The sequence below is a fragment of the Anas platyrhynchos genome, chromosome 2 (genome assembly GCF_047663525.1).
Source record: "Anas platyrhynchos isolate ZD024472 breed Pekin duck chromosome 2, IASCAAS_PekinDuck_T2T, whole genome shotgun sequence".
In the NCBI taxonomy this organism is placed as follows: Eukaryota; Metazoa; Chordata; class Aves; order Anseriformes; family Anatidae; genus Anas; species Anas platyrhynchos.
In genome coordinates, this window is record NC_092588.1 from 52,687,338 (window position 1) to 52,712,026 (window position 24,689).

The 24,689-nt window shown below is 40.0% G+C and overlaps 1 protein-coding gene across 10 annotated transcripts in view; it reads left to right on the forward strand.

Moving 5' to 3' along the window:
• Window positions 1–24,689, forward strand: part of DLGAP1 (DLG associated protein 1) — a 410,173-nt gene that overhangs the window by 361,312 nt on the left and 24,172 nt on the right. For all 10 annotated transcript variants that reach the window (XM_038174624.2, XM_021268892.4, XM_072034762.1 and 7 more), the window contains 2 exons: window positions 19,629–20,002; window positions 22,880–22,971. In XM_038174624.2, the coding sequence (XP_038030552.2) occupies window positions 19,629–20,002; window positions 22,880–22,971 (466 nt within the window). The remainder of the gene's footprint in view (window positions 1–19,628; window positions 20,003–22,879; window positions 22,972–24,689) is intronic.

The window sequence follows — 24,689 nt, forward strand, 5'->3', positions numbered from 1 at the left end:
GCTCTGTCAGTGAAATGGACGTCAGAAGCAAGGCTGGTATGCTAAACCAGACACGTGATTACCAGAAGAAATTACTTGGCAGAAGTTGAAGCACCAGACATGCAGAAATGTTTGCTTTGAAATTCCAGAGACTTGACTGTCCCTTTGGTTTTTCGGAATGCTTTGATTTAGTCGTGTGGGGTGGAAGCAGTCTGTAACCTTGCAAGGGCACTGGGAATACTACCCCTTGTGCAGCCATGGGATATGTGAAGCGAATTAACTGTCAGCAAGCTTCGGGGAGACAGCAGATGTATACGTGGTTAAGAGAAGTTTGTCTGTCTTATGAAATTTATTTCCACCACAGGATCAAAAGCAATTATGTGTATGAAATATATAATCCTTGGATGGGTAATGTATAACAGGGCATAGCAATGTAAGTGAGGGAACAGCAAATCCATTGCATTCAAATATCTGAATAGTTTCACTTTTAATTACTTGAAAGCAGAAGACAAGTAGGCTCCTACGATTTCCGTGAGTACAAATTGTTCATGCCCATAAGGAAATCAAGATTTGGTGCAGCTAAAATAACCCATTTTTATTATTAATTTTCAGAAGTAAACATTTACAGCCAACTTTTCTTGCTTTTGGGTGCAGCTTGCAGGACAACCCTTTCATCAGGCAAAGTAACTGTTGACACAAATCTAGTTGCTGTTCTTAAGTGCCTGTCTGATTTGCTCATGTGGCAGTAGTTACAGGTGCCTTGCTTACATTTTCTGCCTCTTCTTGTGTTACTAACTCAAATGTGAGCTTAGTTTATACCTCCCAACTCTGAGTCTCAGAAAAAAGCAGTGGAGCTGGATGCTGTTCCCACGTTGCTGGGGGGCTCCCACCCTCTTGCACACCAAGGAACATGTGTAGATTGTTAATGTACATGCTATAAATTGTTAATGGGACTTGCAAGAGAGGAGAGAGAAAAAAACACCTAGCTGAAACTTCCTCATAATAACTTCAGTAATTCAGTCCTCTTGTATGGCTTTTATATATTGTTACATTATATATTAATATATATTAAGTGTTTCCATTTATTTTTCACTCTTGACATTTTGTTTCTATGATGATAAAGAATAAAAATAGGATGAGGAGAAAACACTGAAGCTTTAAAACCGAGCGTTATAAAAGGAAGGGAAACTGAACAATACCATAAAAATGGGCTCTTCTTCCAGCTTTGGAGAAATGCTAGATATTTTTAAATTAGAAATTTAAAAATATGTTTGTTTGTTTTTTTTCCACTGAGAAATCACCTGATTCTTTCTGATTTGCTGGTGGGCTGCAAAACCTTGTGAGCCATATCAAGACAGCCCAACTTCTCCGATGATCGAGCTAAAGGGCACAAGAAGCCTGCTGAGCAGGGGACCAGCACAAGCCAGGCTACAGGGGAAAGTACCTTTTATCTGAGATCACTCATTTGATGTGTTTTGGGAGATCTTAGTGAAGTACGTTTTGCTGGATGGAAAAAAAGAATAGGTAGACTATAATTGTGTTTGATTTGTTGACTCTAGGCTTGTTGGTGAGGCATCTGCCCATATTTTGAATCTCCCTTGGTTCTTACTTAGTGTTGCACTTTAAGCACATGTTGAACCATGGGTGAATATAAAACATGCACTTTTAAGAGGTTTTGAAGCATGGTAAGATGGGAGACAGGAGTTCCCATAAGGTGTTTGCTTTTTCATTAAGTAATGAAAAGGGATTTTTTTCACTGAAACTGAACAGCTTATTTCTGGTGAGTTGGGTCATCATGGCTGTCTCTGGGAATACTGTGAGTCCTCTGAAGATGCAGACTGCAGGCAACACAGTTGAACTTACCCACAGCTGAAAGGGAAATTGCATTTCATACATAATTCACAATGCACTGCAGTGATTCCGTAAGGTCAATATCTGCTGTTAACTTGGAGGAAATCAGAGCAGGAAGAAAGGAGTGTTTGTTCTTGCTGATCTTTGAGAGAGCTGTCTACAAACTGCTGATTTCAATTCTACAGTGCTACACAAACACCAAAGTGAGCCCTTCTGCCCATCTACAAGCACTGCATCAGACGCAGATAAACTTTGCAGCTGGAATAGGATCCCTTTGTCTTCAGGTTTTCATCTCGAGGCTCAACAAAAATACAGACAAGGCACAAAATACAAACAGGAATGATTCTGCAGCAATGAACTAGAGCTTTTTAGCTTTGGGATTCCTCCTGTCTAATTGGCCATCCAAAATTAGTCATTTGGGCCTGCACAGGGAGGGAGGGAGACACTTCCAAGGGGCAGTTCAGCGCCTCCGAATAGAGCCGGTTTAAGATGGGTGGGATATGTTATTTGCTCAGAGTGCTTATTTTGTCTAGGTTTTTATAACCATTTACACACATTCTTCCAAATTTGCTCTCTTTTTGTTTTTTGGAAATATTTTCTAAGTGGATTGTGAGGACTTTTTGTGTTGGTCTCAGATTTCCTTTAGCAGCGAGGACCTCAAATTAGCTGGGTTGATAACCCCAGCCAGCATGCGGGAGTCACATAGCTGGGATGTTGAGAAAAATAGTACCACAACAGGTCATGAATACCGTGCTGGAAAACTTTAGGCATTTGGTGCATACGCAATGCAGAGAGTAGGCACTTACAGAGGGGCCTTATCCATCTGGATAAAGAGTGCAAAACTTACTCCATTGCTACATGAAGCTAAAGCGCACATGTACATGATGCCAATGATAGTGTGATGCACTGAATTCCCAGACAGAAATATGGTGTCCCGAGAGTCTGTAAGGAAGGAGGAACTTAACTACAATCATGCCAGGTTGCTGAATGCTGTGAGAATGGGGAGTGCATCTGAAAGGCTGGGATGTGAAGCAGAGCTGGGGAGGGGGCGGAAAGTTTGGAGAAAAGCCATGGAAGAAAATATAATGAATGTTTGTACTACAGAGAGAGACGTGGGCATCTGGAGGTAAAGGGCTTCTTTTTCACACAGGCAGCATGTTTTTGCTTGTCTAGATATTTGTTTGAATGGAAAACCATTCAGGAAAAATCCGTACAAAGTCAGGAGAAAGATGTGTGTGAGTGAGAGCAGGGAGAAGCATTTCTGTGAGAAGTGCTCACGTGGCCACATGTGGTCTAACAAAAGCTGAAAAGGCAGCAATTCTCTCTCTGGATGCAATTTGCAAACCATCATTAATTAGATAATGCTGTCCCCCTTTTTTTTTTTCAACTAGTTTAAGCTGTAATAGAGTGTAATCCATTGAATAATAAATATTCTTATGTTTCTCTGAATGTTCTTTTACTACATAATGGTGCATGTCAAGAAGAAATCTGCGGTTCTCCTTGAACATCTCCAAAGTTGTTTAGATTTGCCTTTTTAACAAGCTTTTAATGTAATAACTACAGAGTAGTATCATAAGGCAATGTTTCCCAAACTGCATGAGCTGCCAGGCCCTGTAGGTGGTTTGCAGATGGTCTGGAGACCATATTAAAATAATAAAGTCATAAACTAGAGAGTTAAAGCATGGGTGATAAGAGCACCGAGTAGGCCACAAATGAGTGTTAGGAATTTCATCTACAAACACAAGGCCTCTTGCAGACAGGAGGACCTACGAGTTTTCACTGATTTCTCTGGTGTTCTGCATAGGTCAGCCTTTGCACCCACCAGAAAAAAAAAATAAAAATAAGATGGAAACACCTGGAAAGGCAACATGTGGGGGTGTCTGCTTTATGCCACTTTGTAAGGAAGGATTTGAATGTATTTGAGCAAAACCAGCTTTCCATCAGCACTGCATGAGTGGTGTCCATGAGGGTGCATCCAGCCTGCATTGCCACTTGCAGGAGTTTCCACTTTAAAAAGCCAAATATTTTCAATGTTATCTGTATCCTTAAAAGTACAGCAAAGTGTATTCACCCAGGTCCAGTGTCTGCCCTGCCTCCAGTTTTGGCTGCACAAGAGAGCTGTGAAACCCATTAAGGGGGAGCGAAGGATGATCTGCATTACTGGGACAAGTGTCACTGGAATGATGGTGATGTAACTCTGAGCATTTCTGAACAGCCACAGTTAAATTTTCACACTGTGCATAGCCTGCAAATAATAAATATCTTCAAATGCTGGTTCTTATTTCAAATGCAAAGCTGTTATGTTTTCCTGAATTCCAAAGGGAAATATTTATGCTGTGCAAATTACCTTTTTAACCTCTAAATGACTAATATAATATTTATAATCTTTATATTCTATTCAATAGCACATCAAAAATGACATGGATGGGTGTGCTTCTCCTCTCCAAGGTTGTGCACTAAAACGAACACAAAATGGCTACTTTTCATTACACTTCTTAGTGACTAATGCATTCAGGCTACAGCAGAAAACAGGTCTGTATCTGCATTCTGCTAACAACAGCTCTCTTCTGAGCAGCCAGACAAAACCCCAAACCTGCATACCTTCAAATTCTGGGACAGAAAAACTGTGGGTTTGGTTTTATTTTCTAAGAGAAGCTAACCTGCATAGAATTGCTGTTCTTTTTAGCCTATATTAGACACAGATGATTAGTCTGAAAGGTAAAGAAAATTCTCTTCAAGTAAATGAATCTATTCATACTTAGATGAGCTATTCTTCTGCATTGGCAACCTGTGGAAATGGTAATCTAATCATGCCACAGGACTAGTATCCAATATGCTGAAAGCTTGTAATTCACAGCTCAAGGGGGATGTGGAAGATAGTTGAGAATGCAGTAATTATAGGGTTGGTGCTAGAATGAGCAGTGAAATAATGTGTATTATTTTGTTCATAAGCAGGATTTTTTTTTAGCCTATAGCAAGCAGGTTTGTGAGAGCAACTGAGCTGCAGGTTTTTTGTCTTTGACACAAAGCCGTAGGACATCTGGTGCTATTAACTATAATTCCCTCTGCATCCCAGTAACACCTTTACAAAAACATATGCACATGCATGTACATTTACCTTAAAGCTGATGAAAACTCTCTCCATTTCAGTCATGGAAAAAAAAAAAAAAAAAGATTTCTGAATATCTCTTCCTAAGTCAGGCTGTAAAGTAAAGTGCTAGGAAGTAAAGCTCACTGCAAGGGATCTCGGTTGTATTCAGACCAGTTAATACCAAGGACACCAACCTCTTCCCTTCAACCTGTGGTGTCAAAATAAGCTAGTTTAAGCTAGGATGAGCTGGACAGCTTTACCCTCAGCTAAAGGGGCCAATAGGACTGGCCGAGTCATTGAAGCTCTTCCAATAGCATCTAATTTTTGATTTTTTATCCCTTATTTTACTGCAAGTTTTATGTTGTTTTGTTTTGTTTTTTGGTTGGTTGTTTGGTTTTTGTTTTGTTTAGTTTTTCATCTAATCTAGGGATGTTTTGTGGTCTGTGTCAGATTGGATAGTGCTGCAAGATACTTTGGGACTTAACACATATTGCATGGAAGCTATGGGTAGGCCAAATAATCCCTTCCAGTGTCATGCGCCTTAGAAGCTGAGAGTGCTACCCAAACGGAGCACGTTTTAAGAAACCAGAGATGTAAAGTGTAGCTCAGGAGAAAGGCATGCCTTGAAATCTGTTGCATCATATAAGAAAAGAACAAAAGCAAAATTCAAAGGCAGAGTTCAAAATGAATGTAGCTTTGTGTGTATATGCAAGGGTGTCTCTGTTCACATGGCAGTGTGTGTTCAGACAAGCACATGCACACAATTATTTATTGTACCTGTGGATGCCTCTTTCTTACACCTTGCCTACCTGTCACCCACCCTATTGCGTACTGTACAATGTAGAGTAAGATTTTCCGAATGCATTTCCAAGAATAATAATAATACCCGTATTGTTTTTATTAGAAAGTTGCTTGTGCACAGTAACAATTCTTCTTGCCTCTGTCTCATCTGGCAAAGTGCAAAATAACGTTGTGCAGACAGGAACATGTGTTAATGATGCAAACTGATGTTAAAATTGTCACGTAGTATGAATTTCACACATGGCAGGCTGTGGAAGCTCACTGCAAGCTCAGTTCTCGACCAAGATCAGCAAATGGCATGCAGCAGTCTGAAGAATGTGAAAAGAAGCTTCTTAAATCCCCTTTTTTTTTTTTCTTTTGACAACATCTAATTTATGGAGGAAGGGAGAAGCTGGCTCACTTCTCCTTAGTCAGGCTAATGCAAAGATCTATAAGATCTTCCTTTTAACATGTACCTCTGGAAGTGAGCAAAATAAAGGTCTTGAGCATTTCAGAGCACCTTAGGACAATTTTAATACTGAAAGCTCTTTGACTGTAATGTTAACTTAAATTACAGTGAATAGTTTCTTCCATCCTGGAGGACTCCAACGTGTTTAACAGACCTGAGGCCATTTGTTATGTGCAAGTTATGAAATGTAGATCATTAGGGGTATGCTTTTCCAACCTCACAATTTAAATTTTTATAATAAGAAAACTGTTCCTATATTTTTTCTTGGATTATGTACAAATATTAAAAAAAAAATGTGGGGGGGGGAGAAAAAAAAAAAGATTCTCTAGACCAGTGACTTTTTACATGACACCATGGGGTTAAAAAGAAATTGCTCAGAAGAGGAAAATAGGGAGGAAAAATATAAAAACAATTTTGTCCTGTTGAGATGACGCTTTTCTCTTGATAAACAGGTCAAATCAGCAGGTTTCCAGTCTCAAAGAAAACTGCTGCAGTGGCCTACTTGGCTGTTAATACATAGCACATTCAAGGCATCTATAGAAAAGTCAACTGAATGGGATAACAAGGAAAATATGACTCATCCACAGTCCTAAGTGCTAAATTCAGGAAAATTATGAGGAAGACCCTTTTTCCTTTATGAGTAGATTTCACTCCTGGTGTACATCAGTTGGGCAGCAATTTTATACACAAAAGAATGACATTGTGGGTGTAATAAGCCACCTTTGAAATTATTAAAATCTAATTGTTGACACTTTTTCAATCATTCTGCAGGCAGGGAAGGCTGTGCCCTCAGACATTTTAGATAGAGGCCAGTTCACGTGCACATTTTGTTGCTGTTTTCTTCACCCAAGGTATTCAGCCAAATCACCTTGAATATTGCCTGTGTTAGTCTAGTTGCCCCTAGTTAGGCCAAAAAGACCTGCCTAGCACCTTGATAGACTCCAGAGCAGACAGAAGCCATGCGAGAGGACTGTGGGTTTCTCATGCAGCAGCCTTCTATCTTCAACAAGGTCTTCTCTAACTTTAAATTCTCCAGAGGGACTACAGTTACTCCAGAATAACTATTCGTCTGGATACCCTTAACCCCAAATAAAGTGAGGGTGCAGTGATTCAATTTAAAGCACTTCCAAAATGAATAATAATAATAATAATTTTTAAAAAAATAGCTATTCTGGAAAATGTCCAAGTAGCCTTAAATGTTTCTCCCAGCTGGGTACAGTTTAGCTGTGGATGATACCACTGTGACCTACAGCTAGGCACAGTCTGGATATCCTCTTAGATCCCACATGATAAAAAGTAAATATTAATATTTCTGGTAACAAGAGCTGGCTGATTTACTCACTGGAGTTGATTTTAATCTTGAATTTATAATTTTTCCCAGTTACCAAGTTGTTTGTGAAGAGTCCTCATTTTTGCACATGTATTTGTTTATCATTTGTTTTCAAACAATTAATGAAAAGCAGACACTGGCTTGTGGATTATTTGTCATCTGTCCATTTCGATTATTTGCATTTTTTTTTCTGGGTGATTGGTATTTGACACTGATCCTGCTCAGACTCTTTAATTTGATGTGAAAAACAAATAATGAGTAAATACGTTCTCTACGATGTTAACCATGCAGATAAAAGTGCTGGTATTAAGACAATCAATCTTCAAACACCCGTGCAAACAGAAATCGAGGTCATATAAAGGTTTGCAAGCAAAGCAGTATGGACATAGCCAAACAGAACAGCCTGAGTTGTACCATGTTGTTGCCTGTTGCTCTGCTGAGCATCCTTTTTTTTTTCTTTTTTTTTTTTTTTTTTTTTGAACATTCACAGCTATTTGTGTCAGTTTATCTCTTTTTTTAATAAACTCGTTTGGACATGAAGATTCAGACCTGATTCTTTCCCTTTCTTTCACATCCCATATGCCTGTGGGAGCACCTTCAGGTACAGGTTTAAGTGACCTTCTGATTCACGGTGAGCCAGCAAAGTCTTCGAGGCTGAGATTTTGATTACAAAAGAAACACCGTCTGTAGGAGGAATAGGTGTGTGCAATAAATGGGTTTTATTAGAAGGATAATTAAAGAAGAAGAGCTTTCAGGGTTGGGCAGAAAAAAATAAAATAAAATGGAGCTTTGGTTAAAAATTTGATCCAGCCCCTTCACTGCATCTTATGCACTTTGAGGCGTGGAGGATTTGCAATGTGCGTGTGAGATTGTATGGATTTGCAGGATTCACTTAGCTGGCGTTTGCTGAGACTTTGTATTGGCCCTGTGATCCTTAGAGAGCACTTCAGTAGTTGAGAGATTCAAAAGGTCTGAATGCTTTGAAGTGCCAAAACTCATGTGGGTGTGTTTGCTTTCTCTCTTTGCGTACTAAATAGATGGCCTGGGTTTACCTTTTAACTAAGACAGCACAAAATGCATCTTTAATTTTTTACAGTTATGAAAATTAAGAAATGCTAGAATTATTGTGTAGTCTAGGAGCTAGGGAGAAGGGAAGTTTATCCCAAGCTGAGACCACGAGCACTAATTTCAAAATCTCTAGCTAAAGGAAATTGCAATAGAAAGATAAATCCTACTTGTGCTTCGGAGATAAAAGTTTACTCACATTGGTCCTTTACTGAGGCAATGCTGCTTTGTCATTGTGGAAATTATGTAAAATAAGCTTCTGACTTTTGCCACTGGAATGAATTCAGCCAGCAGGGTTTCAGGATCGTCTTCTCAAGTTCTAAAATTTCCACTGTTACTAAACTGACTTATTTTTAAATAAGTCAGAGTGAGTAAGATAGAAAAAAAAAAAAAAAAAAAGGTGTTGGTCATCAATGCAGCCGGTGTCCCCAAGGAAGTTGTGTCTGACATCTCCTGCAAACTGTGAATCAGAACTTCTTCAAGGCTTCCTTTACATGAATTTCTTTAATAAATGCAGAAATATGTGGAAAGATGAGAATGTCTCTCACATCTCAAATAGCTTGAGCCTGGTCTGTCCACACCCATGTGTGTCATGGCCACCATCTTTATTTGTTGAAATATCTGAGAATTGGTGCTGTCCTGTTGCTAGTTCAGGACTCCCAACGAGACATTATTTTTGTTCAGATTTACTGAAATTCATCTTCATACTCTACAGTAACCTGTGCACTTTGGTGAACTGTACATGAGATGTCAACAGTTTGTGTGCTGGACACTCAGGCTGATCAATAAGAATTTTTCATGCCAACCTAGTATTTTGAGCTGGTTTGTTGCAATAGCAGCCAGGATTCTTGTCATAAAATGACCAAATCGATAAAAGAATGAGGTCACCCACAGTGACCTCGAGCCTGTCACTGAGCAAGGTCAGAATTTCTTAATCTGAATGCAGGCTGGGAAGATGGAAACCAGATTTTAGTTTGGATATTAATTCCTCTCAACACAGAATACATATTTCACATGTTCTTAATATGCCTTGTTCACCAAATTATTCAGTTTTTCCTAGGTTTTGAAAAATGTTAATGTCCTCAGGCTTGAGTCAGTTTTGCTGTTTTACCTGAAATAAGGCCAAAGATAGGTATAATTTCTTGTGTAAACCCCTTGTCTACATTTCCTCATTTGACAGTGGATGGATTTACCCCACAGTGCTAGATCTGCCCTGCACAGATGTCTTCCAAAAGGTCATCTGATAACCTTACCCAGACCACAAGGGAGGCAGAATTTTTCAGCTGGGTCATAACTCTCTGTCTAAGGTGACAAGTTACTCTTTTGCACAGACTGTGGTTTTAGTCAAAACTTTCTCTCTTTCATTCCTTCTTCCTGCTGCAAGCGTTTCTTGCTTTTGTTTTTGGGCGACTCACTTGTTTTTGACATTCCTACTCAGAGTGGGACACCCCACATAAGGGAAGTTTGCTGAAGAATGTAGTACTGATTATGTAAAAACAAGTTGGTACTCCCCTGGCTGAACAGATAGTCTTGCTCAATATCTAGGTGATACTTTCCTTCCTGAATGCTGGTTTTCTATTTTTATTATTAATTCTTTATAAGAAAAATAGAGTGCATTGTTAAACCTGTGTGGGTCTTTGGAGCTATAGCAAACTGCACTGAAATAGATAATAAAAGGATATAAAACAATTCCTGTGGTGTTTCCTGGCAATTTATAGCAACTGAAAATGTTGTTCATGTTGCTTTTATTATCACATTCTTCTTATAGTTTGTACTGGCTTTTATTTTCTTTGCCAATTGTGCCAGTTTCTTTGCAACTTATATCTCACTAAAACACAGTAGGCCTTCATTATTGCTGTCATCTGAAAAAAATGCAAATTTTAAATCTTCACCTAACTATTTAATATAATCTTGCATATCAAGCAGCATAAAATAAAACTCTCAAAGCAAATTGAGGTAGACTTTTGAGACACTGAGAGGGCACTAAAAGCCTTGATGCAGGCAAAGACTGACCAAAAAAGCTTAAGTATACACTTTTTTTCTTAAGATGCGTTCTTAAAGAGATTTAAGTCCTTTGCTGGATCAGGTGACAAAGTGCTTTGCACTGTGAGGAAGCAAAACCTATGCTCATCAGCATGGTGAGGTAGTTTGTTAACAGTGTAGGTGGCTGTGATACCAAAAATAGTAAATTCCATCACATCCAGGTTGTTTTACACATATTTGAATAGCCTTTGTCAGAGCAATGACTTTCTGGATTGCTTAAAAGCTTCTGAACAGCCTTAGGGTTGAATAACGTGCAAAACTGGTGTACCTACATTTCTGTACTAGCTGTATATACCAGTCCCGTAATGACTGAAGGAATATAACTGTCCTGTATGTATATACCTGCTTTATAGTGCAGAGCTTTGAAAAGTTCCTTGTTTTACTGTATCTTTTAAAATAATACCAAGTATAAAAGTAAGCAAACCATGCAAGAACAAGACAATTCAAGCAGAGCAACCCTGACAACAGATTTTGACTGAGAAAGTTAAAGAGGGCTTTTAAATTCACAAATTTTCATTAGGTTAAATTAACACCTGTGCAGCTTTCAGTGTATTCAAGTGGATGTAACTGATAACAATGTGAAGTGTGTTTGCACACCATGGCATAAAAGGAAATCAATTTAAAATCAGCTAACTGATACAGTTAATTGTGATAAACTCATCGAATGAATCACTCTTACATCCTCTGCATTTATTTATTTTTAAATTAAAAAAAGACCTTTTCAATCATATCCACATATAAACATGTCCACATCAGGGGTGGATTTGCAGCAATTTAAACTAATTGATTTCTAAGCCAATTTAGATGCATCACTAATCAAATTCTGTGAGAGCAGCTTGATGCCAATGTGTGCAATGATACAGAATTCTGCTTACCCTACCTTAAGTTTATTAAGTATTTGGAAAACCACTGGGAGTAAAAACCAGTAGAAGCTTGTTTTCTTGCTAACATCAGCAGCAAACAAAGAAGGTGCATTTCCAGCCTGAAGAAGAGGGAACAATTTTTACAGTCATTTTTCATTGGACAGGAATCACACTTTGAAGTGTCAATACTCCAGCCAAATACTGCCTTTTCAAAGTTAGTTGCGGTGAAGACTGTGATAACAAAATCCTTGCAGTAATGTTGAAAACAGGGATGTCCAACTATGTTAATGCCTAGCTAGCTTCAATGCTGCATGATCAGATTACTTTAGATAATTGGCTTGCCTGATTCTCCTCAAGGTTCACAGGCTAGTTTCTGGGATTCACAGATTTGGAAGAGATAAGGAGAATCCTAATTATTCTCTAATCTGATCTCCTACTTGACAAAAACTGAGCAACTTCACCCCGCAACTTCTCCACCAAATTTGTGACTGACAAGCTCCTGCTAAAATTAGTGACTGCTGAGCTTGGTTTGCTGATGGTCGGCTCCATTGCCATGGGTTGAAGACTGGCAGCAGAGGATCAGGAAGAACAAAATGCAGTGCTTCCCAGTGAACAGCAAAGGGGGACTCAATGCATAATCTTTGCTTCATGGGAGCTTTAGGAACATGTAGGCTTGGTCCTGACCATGCACCTGCCCTGATGTATCTCCAGGTTTGACAGGATTCAAGTCTTCTATATATTGGCTGCTCAGATATTAAATATTCCATGTGTAAGCAAAGGGAAACTATTTATAGAAGAATACATCAATACGTTCGTAACCAGTCGTTCCAAATATTACATGACAATTTTGAGAAATACCACCAACAGTAATATACTGTTTGCCATATGCAGAATGGCAAAGGTGGGCTCCACTTTGGTAGGCTCACTGGGTAACTACTAGCTGAATGAGCTACTGGTATAGTCTGGAAATGAGGTTCGTTTACAGCTTGGGTCAGCTTCACAAGAACCCAGATCCAATTCAGAAGTGTAAGTAAGTGGCAAGTTTTTAAATGATTAGCCTCAAGAACTTGCAGCATTCATCTGCAGCCCAAGTCTTTACATTCAACTGCTCCTCAATTTTTATCTATTTTTTTTTTAAGTAAGTTTTTCAGACTATGTTTGGATTTGAAGCTTTTGATTTTAATCTTCCTAGCTCAGGTGGACAAATGCGTGTTGAAAAAGTTCAACCTCCCCCCCCCAAGTTTCTGAAAATACAGGCTTTGGTTCTTGCTTTGGTTCTTGCATTGTGTTTTTTACTTAAATAGCTGCTTATCTGTATGTGTCTGCATTTGGTTAGTGCAACTCCATATTAAATAATAATAATAATAATTAAAAAAACATTTTGCTTTATTAACAGTATTGCCAGAGGGAAAGGGATGCAAATTCTGGAATTTCAGTGTGCTGCAGTAACACATAACAAAATGTTATATCAAAGTACCAGTGAAGTTGCTTCCTGGAGAATATATGGGAAAGGGATCCAATTTCATCAAGCTATTATTATATTTATTTACTCTTATACATCCTTGGTCTTAGTGGGATGAACTACCATATTTCACATAGTTTCCTCTATTTTCCATAGATGCTTTTTATAAAATGGATGTATTGATATTCTGAAAGCTTATGAATTTCTCACTGTGGTTATTTGATGGCATGCAAGTTCTGAAACACAAAATATTTTAAGTGTTTTTAAGTTTTTTATCTAAAGGTCTAATGCTTCTTGTTTTCCATGACTACTCTGAAGAAAAAAAAAAGGGGAGGGGGGGGGAGTGTGAAGGATTTGGTGAACTATTTAAGTGCAGAAAACATTTTAACAGTGCAGTAGACTTAGTTTAAGCTATACATGAGACAGTGGTTCCCTACTTTTTTTCTCAGAAAAAAAAAAAAAAAGTCATGCAGATTAAAAGAGATGGCAAATTGTATGTTAACTCAGAAAGACCACACTGCTTACTGTTATCCTTTTTTTTTAAAAAAAAAAAAAGTCCTCTTCAACATGTTTCACTGAATGTAGAGGCTGATGTTGTGTATCAGATAGCTTCTACCATTACTGTTTTAAAGAAGACTGACTCTGAAGCTCTCGGAGAGTGTCTGTCTGGGTCAGAATCATAATATCACCTGTGTTATTCCTGGTGTTGTTTTTCCATATGCTTTATTGATAACCAGAGTTTGAGGACAAGGCCAAAATAGTTTCACTACTGATTTTCCTCTCAGCCTGAGTTTCAATTTGAGATGCTGTTCCTGTGTTGTTGATGGGTACCTAACAGCATCACATCTCATGAGCCAACAGCCAAGATCGAGCCCGTCAGTAAAGCACCATCTCCTCGGGCACCATGTAGTTTTGTCTGCTGGAGACAGATGCTGGAAACAAATGCTGCTGCCATCCCCTCTGGTCACTTGACGGTGTAAAAAGGCAAGGGGGATCTTACATGTTAACCAAAGTGAGGTGGAGGATTTGCAGTTCAGAAAATCTAAAGCTGAGTCCTAATTGCTTGACCCCAGTGAAGATCATGTTTTTTAAGAGTAAAATATTATAAGCCATCCTAGCAACTATCCACTTGGGCAATGACTATCAGCTTATGTGAGATGTTTTTCCAGAGCTTCAGCTGTTTACAGACTTCTCTGTTTGAGGCTGAATGAGCTGAATTACTGAAGTTGTGCACTGTTAGCATAATGGTAAATTTTAATGTATAGAGAAGTTCAGCTGCGGCTACATAGTAGAAAAAGTGAAGTGGGTCTCATAGGAAGCCCACATGCAATGAATTTTGTCTGTGCATACATAATTTGTGGCAATATCACAGAGATAAATGACATTTAGCAGACACCTTTGGCTGCGTCACCTGTTCTCTGTGCACTAATTCAGCTTTCCTGGGATAGCAATTAAACTTCTGACTGGCATCAGCAGCTTCCAGCAGCAGTCATTAAGAGAAAAAAAAAAAAAAAGTCTGCTAGAGGAGTATTCACTTGTCATCCAGTGACTGTGCACATGCAGATTTTGTAAGTCCATCTCACTTGAGATACTGGATGAGCCACGGTCAGTCATCGGTTTCAGGAGTGCCCTTACTGCACCAAGCTGGAAAGCCGGAGGCACCCTACCTGGGAGCAAAAATGTCCAGACTTATGAAATGGCCACCAGCACAAGCTTTTAGACCTCAGGGTGGTTGGGGTGTTATCTCCTAGCACTGTGGTGCTACTGTGTGCACTGAAGACAGTTTACATACTTTGTATAGTTTTCTGCAGGATTTTAGTTACCAGTTATGCCTATTTCCAAAGCCAGCGTATCTTAGGCTTTTGTCGGCTGAGATATATGGCTTGGCAGTAGTGGGGATAGGGAAAAAGCATGGCATTGGCAGAAGTCCTGATGGCATGATACAAAGATTTCAGTAGTTCTCATTTGGGATAATGACATCCGTAATTCACTTCAGTATTATTCCCTTGGGCAGTCTTGAACTTCTTATGAAAATCTTTATTTCGGTTTAGTTTTAGTGGTAAATCTCTGTTTCCTTAGAAGCCATCTGCTACCTGAGAATAGCTTTTTTATTAAGAAAACAGATGCCCCATTTTCATACCAACTTTTTGCATGTGCAAATAACGATACAGAGTCTAAAACACCATTTCCAAGCATTCACACCCCTACCCCCCTCAACCTTAACAAAGCAGAGAAATAGGTGCATGGTAAGGAGAATAACAGCTCCATTTGAGCGCACCTAGCCAAATCAAGCCCCACTACTCTGCATGGGGAGCCCAGGAACTGCAGCTCAATGTCTCAGCTCTGCAAGGATGTGCCTGCATCCCTGCTTTGTGGTGCAGCTGTTTGAGATGCAAGTGTAGTGCTGTAACATACCGTTTTAACAGGCATTAAATCAGAAGGATTAAGTCCATCTGTACACGATTGAGGACCTTTTACCTTGTACCTTATTACTTAATTGTGTACACACTGTGTTTTTTGCTGCTCTCTTCAAACTGTGGAAATAGTCATTTTTCTCATGAAAAGCGCCATTATTTTAATTGACTTTAAATTTGCACCCTCATTTATTCTTGTATTCGTTAACCATGTTTACATGAGCCTGCCAAATCAGAGATGGAAAGATGTTGCTCACATATCTCATCACCTGAACCGCTCAAAGCACTGTGTGAATTTGATCTCTTTGCAAATGTTAGTCTGCCTTGGGGTTCTCCTGAGCACCCATCCACCGAGCTAAAACTCTGCGTTTTGCGTGCTGGTGTTTGTTCCTGAGGGCTCATCTCCCTAGCGAGCGTGTTTAAACAACTGAAGTGCTCTTACAATGAAACATTCAAATTCAGGCCTTTATTATTATGCAATCTGGGATTATTTTTTTTTTATCATTAGACTTCCTTCTGAACTGGGTGGTTGACACTCCCTGTTCCAAATTCCTCTCTCATGAGCTATTTGTTTGGAAATACTGGCTAGGAGGACAAACACCGTAACTTTTTTTTTTCCTAATCTGGAGAAAGTGCTTTTTCACTAGGTATTTGGGATTAAACTGTAACCCAAAATCAGGCCACAGAAATAGGATAAAGATCAAAACAGAAAGGAGAGCATTACTGAGTGGGTTGATACAGCTGGGAAAGATGGGACTGACTCAAGGTGCTTCGGGAGTCAGAGTTTTCTTGCAAATGATTTAACTTGGATCAAACCTTGCCCTAGGAGAGGAATGTATACCTGCTCTGGCAGCAAGTGTGCTCTGTAAAATAATACAGAAAGCTACTCTATGTTGTGACAGACTGAGGATTCATATTCACGTTTGCTATTAAGAAAAAATTATTTCTGATTAACTCCATGCCTAAGCAATTATAATGACAAATGAGACTCCTTTGACTCGACTCTCCAGTCAGATCAGTCTGAGCACAGAACCTCGCTCCTTGATCCATGTCCAAGAATGTATTTATCAGGGAATTATAGAGCCCTTTAAATTCACTTCCTGGTGTGAATTAAACTAACTTTCAAGTGCAAAACCCCTTGAATGTTCCCTGTGTGTGAAGTGAGGATTTCCCTATCTTCTCTGCGCATCCCGTGATCCTGTAATCTTCTCCATCAGCATCCTCCCACGCAGCAGTCCCCCTCCGGAGCTGGATGGAAGCACTTCCCCCTTGCCTGCAGGAACAGAGCACAAGGCGAGGTCCTCCTCCTGCACCCTCCAAACACTCGGATCTTGGCTGCACAAGGAGAGCACTGGGGTTTTGTCCTTTACCTTGGAGAGTACTCCCATTCTTCTTCAGGCATCCTAGCACTGAAAGCACCGTAGCCAGTTTAAAACCTGTCAGGTCCTTCAGGTCGCCATGTCACACGTTGCTGGGCTCTTGAAAGAGCTCTGGAGAAACCTGATGCACCAAATCCTTTTTGTTGCAGTGCTCCGGCCGCTGGGAGGGGCGCAGCCAGCTCCCGACACTGAGCGAGCAGCTGCCTCTGACTGCAGCCTGAGCATTGTTTTGTTGTCGTTCCTGCCAAGGAGTGGCAGGAGCTTGCATCGTTTCCAGTAATGAAGTGCCTGGGGTTCTTTTATGAGTTGCACACTCTGCTTCTCCGGAGCCGTACAGTACGTGCTGCGTGACTCCAGGAAACCGAGGATTTGTTTTGACTTGCTGAAACAACGTTCGCTGTTTCTCTTTACAATTTCACCGTATGAGTTGTCAATCCTCTCCCCCTCTTACGAATAACTTCAGACTTAATTAGCTGAGTGCAAACATCTTTCACTGCCGTGTGGATTAGGCTCCTCGTCGAGTACGTTTACCAACAGAATGAAAGACAACTTAATCGGGGGGTTCTGTATTTGTACTGCAGTGTCCAGAGTGCCGGGTAGCTGTCGATAAACAGTTGCTATTGACTCTCTCACTCGTTGGGGGTGACCAGCGATGTGGGGACTAGCCTTGTTAAGGCTTGATTTTTATTCTTACAGCCCTCTCTCCGACTTAAGAGCACTTTGGGGGTCTCATTATCATTCCCCTATCTGCTAAGTAGGATAAATGATGCCTACCTGCCTTGCAGGGATGTCCTGAAGGTGCTGCTGTCTCCTCAGTAGTTCCACAATGACCTTACCAACTGTATTTTAAATGGGGCAATTAATACTTTGCTGAATTGCAACGTAGCATGGCTGTAGCAAACCTCTGTTTGGAACAGGATCATCATGGTATTACCTGGGTATATGATTGTGTAGTTATAAGCTTTGAATTCTTCAGTGGTGAATTTCAGTTTGCGTCTCCACCACTTGGAGAACATTTCTCCAGACCATGAGCCACTTGGGGCATTTCTGGGATCCTATTGCCCAGACGCAGCCTCCGCAATTCTCCATAATTCTGCAGCAAGAACAGATTATTTACCTGAATGTGCACAGTCACCACAAGAGCTTTTTGGCAGCATCCAAACACATGAAGAACTGCATAAAATTCACAACCTTCTTTGTAAAATTGTCATCCTTCCTGTTAGTTCCACGGATGCCTTTTGTCATAAGCACATTAAAAAAGCACCTTTAACCTCTATAAACTATTCACTTCCCAGGAGTCAAAATTTGACAAGTTCATTTTTAGCCGTGTATTCTCTCCAAGATGCTGTGGTTTCTGTTTGATTCTTCAGAACTGAATCATAGCTTCAAAACCCTCGCTACCTTAGCAAAATACTCTTTTTCCATTAGCATTTAACATGTTTAACATGGGTTCAGACATGTTATCAGAAACTTACACCGGAATCCTTAGAAAAAAAATCTTGTGTGATTTCATGCCCTGGAAACACCTTTTACACTGTAAGTATTCGTGCAGGTATCGGGAGATATGAGGCATATGGATCTGAGCTAGTCAAATTAATACCATAATGGCTTCTGGCTCAACAAGCACGTACAGTGCAAACAGAGAGCAGAACAGCTGTAGCAGACTTACCTTTTATGTGGGTGGCATAGACGTCTGCCAGTTAAAATGAATCATTTCTTGCCATATGATTACTGTTAATAAGAATTTATGTTAACGTGTTTGTGTCTGAACTTTGCACAGGTTAATGCCTGCATTTATTTGCTTAAAAAATAGAACATATCATCATTGGGTTTTGTTCTTAATGGACTTTCTTTCCTCATTTGAAAGCATTCCAGGACTTCAGCACTGCAAAGCTGCCAACTATCCCTTAAATTAAGATGTTTTTATCTCCATGAAGTGCTTTCTGCATGTAATTCTGTAAACACCAGCCAATAGTTTCTAATGTGGGAACCTCAAACTGTGCTTCTAAATCCATATAGAAGCATTTACAATGACCTTCAAAATATGAAGAGGAGTCCTTATAAACTTTTTTTGAAGTCTCTCTTGTTTCAAACATTTATACTTACGCTTTTCTTTAAGTAGTCCCACTGACAGGCTTTAGCCATTGGCTTCATTACATTAACTCCTTTTGTGTAAAATTAAGCATTTTTCGTAGAAACAAAATGTTACATTTATTATGAGACATATCAACAGCAAAATGTTGTTTTAAACATGCCCTCCACAGCTTACAAAACATTTCAAAGTACCTGAGAAGTCTGTGCAACAAGTGAGCAATTTATGGCATGAAATACACAAGTTCAAGCATGACGAGTGTTAACAGTCTTTTACTTAGGATAGCTTTGGGATGTGTCTCTGAACAAAGAAATGCAGTTTTTAAATTATTTAATAAATAAATGTATAAGTAAATACAGTGGGACAGGGTAGAGAGAGAAAAAAAAAAGAAATTGCAATAAAACTGCATGAAGTACACATTAGCAGGTTATGTGATTGGAGACTGATCCTTGTGTGTCCTGTCTGGAAGCTATGCCCAGAACATACATTTTGGTGGAATGACTTGTTGACTCTACTGGTTGACTTAGAAGAGTTAGAAGCAAACAGTCTGGAGAACACAGTCCTAAAAGGCTAAGGAGGAACTTGGCAAATAGATCTTTTCTTTCCCTCTACTGTGAGAGGACATGAGTAGAGGACACTGATAAGTGGGGTATTTCCATAGTGCTGTCACTGGAGCTTTTGGGGGCTCTTTGGCTAACCGCATTCTCCTTATTTCTGTTCTCCTCATGCTTACTGGTGTCTTGAGATCATATTTGCATACATTTTCCCTGCAATGTCAACAAATCAAGAACCCTCATATGTTTTTTCCAGTGTCATCCTGCATTACCACCTATAAGAAGACACCGCCTCCAGTCCCACCAAGAACAACCACCAAACCATTTATTTCCATCACGGCCCAGAGCAGCACGGAGTCTGCCCAGGATGCATACATGGATGGGCATGGACAGAGGGGAGATATCATCAGTCAGTCTGGACTTAGCAACTCCACAGAGAGCTTGGACAGTATGAAGGCACTAACAGCTGCCATTGAAGCTGCTAACGCGCAGATCCATGGCCCAGCAAGTCAACACGTAGGAAACAATACTGCCACCGTCACCACCACCACAACCATTGCCACTGTTGCAGTAGAAGACAGAAAGAAGGACCACTTCAAGAAAAACAGATGCTTATCTATCGGAATACAGGTATGGTACACGACTTGGATTATATGTGCACCACTGTTTGGGGTTTCTACACTTGTTTTACTGCTTGTTATACAATGTTTCGTGTGTTTTTCTTGTTTTCCTGACAGGTGCCTATGTAGAATTTCCAGCAGCTTAATCATGCCACATGGTACTAATGATGTTTTACTAATTTATCATAAAAACATCAGATGCAAGGATTTGTTTAAGTCTCCTTGCCGCTTGTTATTCAGCTCTGTTAAATTACACACATGAGCACTAATCTATGAATCATAACACAGCAGGGGTCAGAAAGGCATGAATTAAATCATTGAAAGGGAATGTGTAAAACAATGATTTACATTACACTATCACCCCCAAAATATTTTTGTCCAGCCTCACTGAATTAATTGTCACTGCTTATTCATGCATTTCATAATGACTGGTGGCCGCTTGAATGAGGCAGCATTGTTCCTATCTCAGACTCAAGAGCAGAGGATAAGTTCCTTCTGATTTGCCCTTGTTAAAGAAAATTACACTTTTTTTTTTTTTTTTACCTCTAGTGGAATGAAATGAGAAAACTAACCCTGCCAAAGTTGACTTGTATTTACAAAAAGGAGAAAAGCAAACAAACTAGACCAATTTAATCTCCTATCTTAATTAATCTTTCCCATACCCACCCTCACTTCCCCCTCAAAAATAAATAAATAAATAAAAAAGAATGTGCATAGAAGGCCAACTATCTGCTTGTAGGATTAGCTCTTGCAACAAAGTACTTGAACTTACAATCAAGTGAGAATCAGCATAGGTTTTGATGGGAGATGAGTCCCAAACAAACAGAATAGCAATCCATAGCTTATCGGCCTTCCCAAGAAAACATTATTTTTTTCCTGCAGATGGAGATTGTGTTTACAACCTCCTCTGTGCCTGGACAGGCTTATCTGATTTGCAAAGCCTTAGAATTTACCATGAAATCTCTGCATCTGCCTGATGAGATGGGAGGCGCTGAGCAGAACTATGTCATCCCAGGGGCAGCTCCTAGAGAAGTGGTGTCTTTACTCCTTTTAACTTCTTCTTGGGAGGGCAATGGTTAACTATTGCCTTGGGATCAGTTTACTGTACCCTTTCTGTGCTTCACAGCCATTTGTTTTGGATATATTCTGAAAGAAGGACTTCTGAAAGTTCAGTGTTAAACACAGGGGCAAGATCCAGGTGGGATAAGGATAAAGGAAAACTCTATTACTTATTCCTATGCCCAGCCAAGGCAAAGGTTCTCTGTTATTGTTGTGATCCTTCCTTTCACTGAACAAAGCAACAAAGACCCTTTGCAGATGAAGTAACAGGTAGAAAGAAATAATTTCCACATTCGCAGAAGCCCAAATGAACAGCTGTAACGTGAACCGGGGTTCCGAAGATACCATTTCCCAGCTGTCTCTTCCGAAGGTAGTGTTGCTGCAAGTAAAGAATGCAGCTTTTGAGAGTCACAGGAGACCCAGTTTCCTGGCATTTGAGGAAAACATAGTCCCAAACACTGTTCAAGCATTTGAAAATCTCCTGCTAAAATTCTGAAACTTAGAGCTGACATGCGTAATCACAACCCCTCCATGAAAAGTGCATGGGGATGGTCAGCCTCCCTCTCCTGACTGCAATGGGAGCTTCACTCAGTCTTAGACTGAACTCAGAGCAGGCAAACATCTTCATTATAGTTTGGCTCATCTCTGTGGAGCAGTGCAAGCCACGTTAGACTGAGGTTTGCCTCCTCCTGTAATAAATAAACCGAACATGCACTTGCGGTGAACCTCCTGGTGTGTCCTCTGCACCTCTCAGTTGCTCTTAGGTCACCACAAGCCTTTGCTGTAAATCTGTTGAACAAACAAGCAAAGTAAAACAAAGAGAAACCCTACCATTAAAAAGGTTAACTGTCTCTGTCAGTTATGTTATTTAAGGTGGAATTAGGTCCCAAAAAGCTTCAACATCAAGTAAGTACTTTACATCACTGAACAGTTCTGAAACTCCTTGATCACATTTCCTGCACAGGGCTGTTGAATTTGCTCTCAACAGCAAGCCAGTAGAGATGCTAGCTGGAGATCTTGTACATCTGGAGATCTTGTACATCTGGGGTCAGAGTAGGTTCACAGGTCACTGTGCTCCAAACTTGCTGTGTTTTTTTGTGTGTGTGTGTTTTTTTTTGTTTTGTTTGTTTGTTTGTTTTGGTATGACTAGCAATCTCATATTAAGCACCTGGAATTAGGAACTACACTGGCTGGACCCAGAAGTTTGTGATTTTTCTCAAAGGTACATCCGTGGTTAAACTTCAATGCCATACTATTGGTTCTCACAGAGGCAATATAAAGTTCCTGCTTGTGATCCTAGGGACCTCCTGTCTGCACAGTAGAGCAGCAGAGAAAATGCCTCTGATATCTACTTTCTTCATATCCTACCTGTACAGTGCTCTGATTCAGGGCACTGACATTTAAACAAAGTAAACTCATCATTTTGACATGACTTACCTACATGTGCAGGTGCAAACTAACAGGTGAAATCAAACAAATGGTGCAGCACAGCAAGGAGTGTTCCAGCTGCTCAGAGGCTCTGGCAAATCTGAGCATCCAGTCTCCACAAAATACTGGATAAACCCCACCTGCATTTCTCAGGCCTAACGTTGTCTTAACTGAAATGCTTTACAGATTAACAAGAATGAGTAATATTCACTAATATGAACAGAAACTGCATACCAGAGATAAGATATCCAAGTGGATGAAGGTAGTTATGGTACAAGCCATATGCACAGACACTTAGTAGTGATCGTGCATAGAAATTGTAAGCAGCCAGGTGATATCTCTGCCAAAATACATTCTAATGAGCTGCGGTGCTTTGTTGTTTTTCGTTTTGCTTTTTAAGGTTGATGGTGCTGAAGAATCTGCCAAATCAGTTGAAAACAAAGCAACTAGTAAGTTCCAGTCCATAGGAGTTCAAGTTGAAGAGGAGAAATGGTGAGTGAAAGTTAATAATGTTTTCCTAGAGTAAACAGTTGTGCCACAATTAATTTTTAAGAGTCCCAGTTCCTGCATGGCAACATAAACCTGCTTCCCCGATGAATCATTAGGTCATCCAGCTGAGAAGCTGACTTATAAATGTCACGCCTCTTGTTTGTCAGAGGTGATTTTTCAGGAGCAGTGGGAGAACCGGAGAAGTTTTGCTCACACCTGGCTATAGCATGGCACAGGAGCAGCCACTGGGCACTAGTGCTTTTCAGCAAGAGAAGGGGCACCTTGCAGCCTCTCCTGAGAAAACCTGGGTGCAGCAAACCTGAGCTGACAGCATTTGGGCCCTCAGTCCTCCCCTGGCCTGCTGGCTGTGGCGTTGGTTAGAGGAGATGCACATTTTCATGCCTTTTTGTTCTCCCTGTGCATCTGCTAAAAATACTCAAAAATAACATGCTATCTACACTATTTTAAATTCAGTGAAATATCTCTGTAAAGTAGCAGAATATTTTCCTGTGGCTTCAAAAGGCTAAAGTAATTTCAGTAAAAAAGAAATGTGATTTGCAATGACCCTGTCAGGCTGTTACCAAGTTCCTCATTAACCTGCTAAAACATCTCTTTCTGGCAGACATTTCTTTATGCCTTAGACCTCAGCCCCATTTACCCACAGCTCTTCTACCACTAGATAAATAAGCACATTAGAATAGATGCTGAAGGACCATTTCCCTCCAGCCTGAGCACAAAGGCAATAACTACCCCAAAAGCCCAGCCCTCCCTCACCACCACCCACCACCACAAAAAAAAAAAAAAAAAAAAAAAAAAAAAAAGGCTGTTTGTAAATACCTTACTTCCAAAGTCCTCTCTCTATTGCTTTTTTTATTGCTGCAGAGAAGAAGGTAAGATTTGCCTGTGAAGGTCTGCCCTGAGGAAGCATTATTTCTGCATTGCCTCATGGCAGCTGTGTTTGGGGCATTTCTTGCAGATAAAGTTGAGGTTGCTGCTGTTGGGAGCAGATGAACAAGCAGCAATCTATCATGGACTTTCAGAAGTGAACAGGCAGATAAAGGACAGCCCTTAATCCTCAGAAAATGAGTGTACTTAAGAAACAAAGGGTTTATCAGCACAGTTTGGCACTCGTACTCCTTTTTTATTTTTATTTTTTAACACAGCAAAGCACAATGTATTGATTATCTGTTACAGGAACGGAATTGTAAATACAGTGCCTTTCTCCCTGCCCCTGAACCGGAACTGCAGAACCTCCGAAAAGCTCTACCAAACTGAATCCATGACAAATGAGTGTTTAAAAAATTATTCCAAGATTCAGAAATATTAAATAGACATAATCTAAAAAAAAGAAGAATGACACAGCAAATGATATAAATACAGTAAATTGATCATGTTTTTGTGCCAGTCAAAGCTATTAAGTGCACTGTTCTAAAGCAGGAAATCTCTTTGCTTAATGCACCAAAAGCCTACCATACAAAATTTGTTTCACTCCTCTTTTTAGCTTCCTGTTCTTTCCTCCCCCTTTCCCTCACCTAATGTGACGGTCCTTCTTGCCCTAAGGAGTCTTACCTCCTCATGTCCTTTTAATTTTTCCTGCTTCTGTGCTTGGACCAAGCGAGCAAAAGATTTTGCCTCCATTTCTTGATCCAAGTGGCTCAAAACCAGAGCATCTTTGGAGCACAGTATATCTCTTCCATCTTCCACCTCAGCTCAGACCTTTC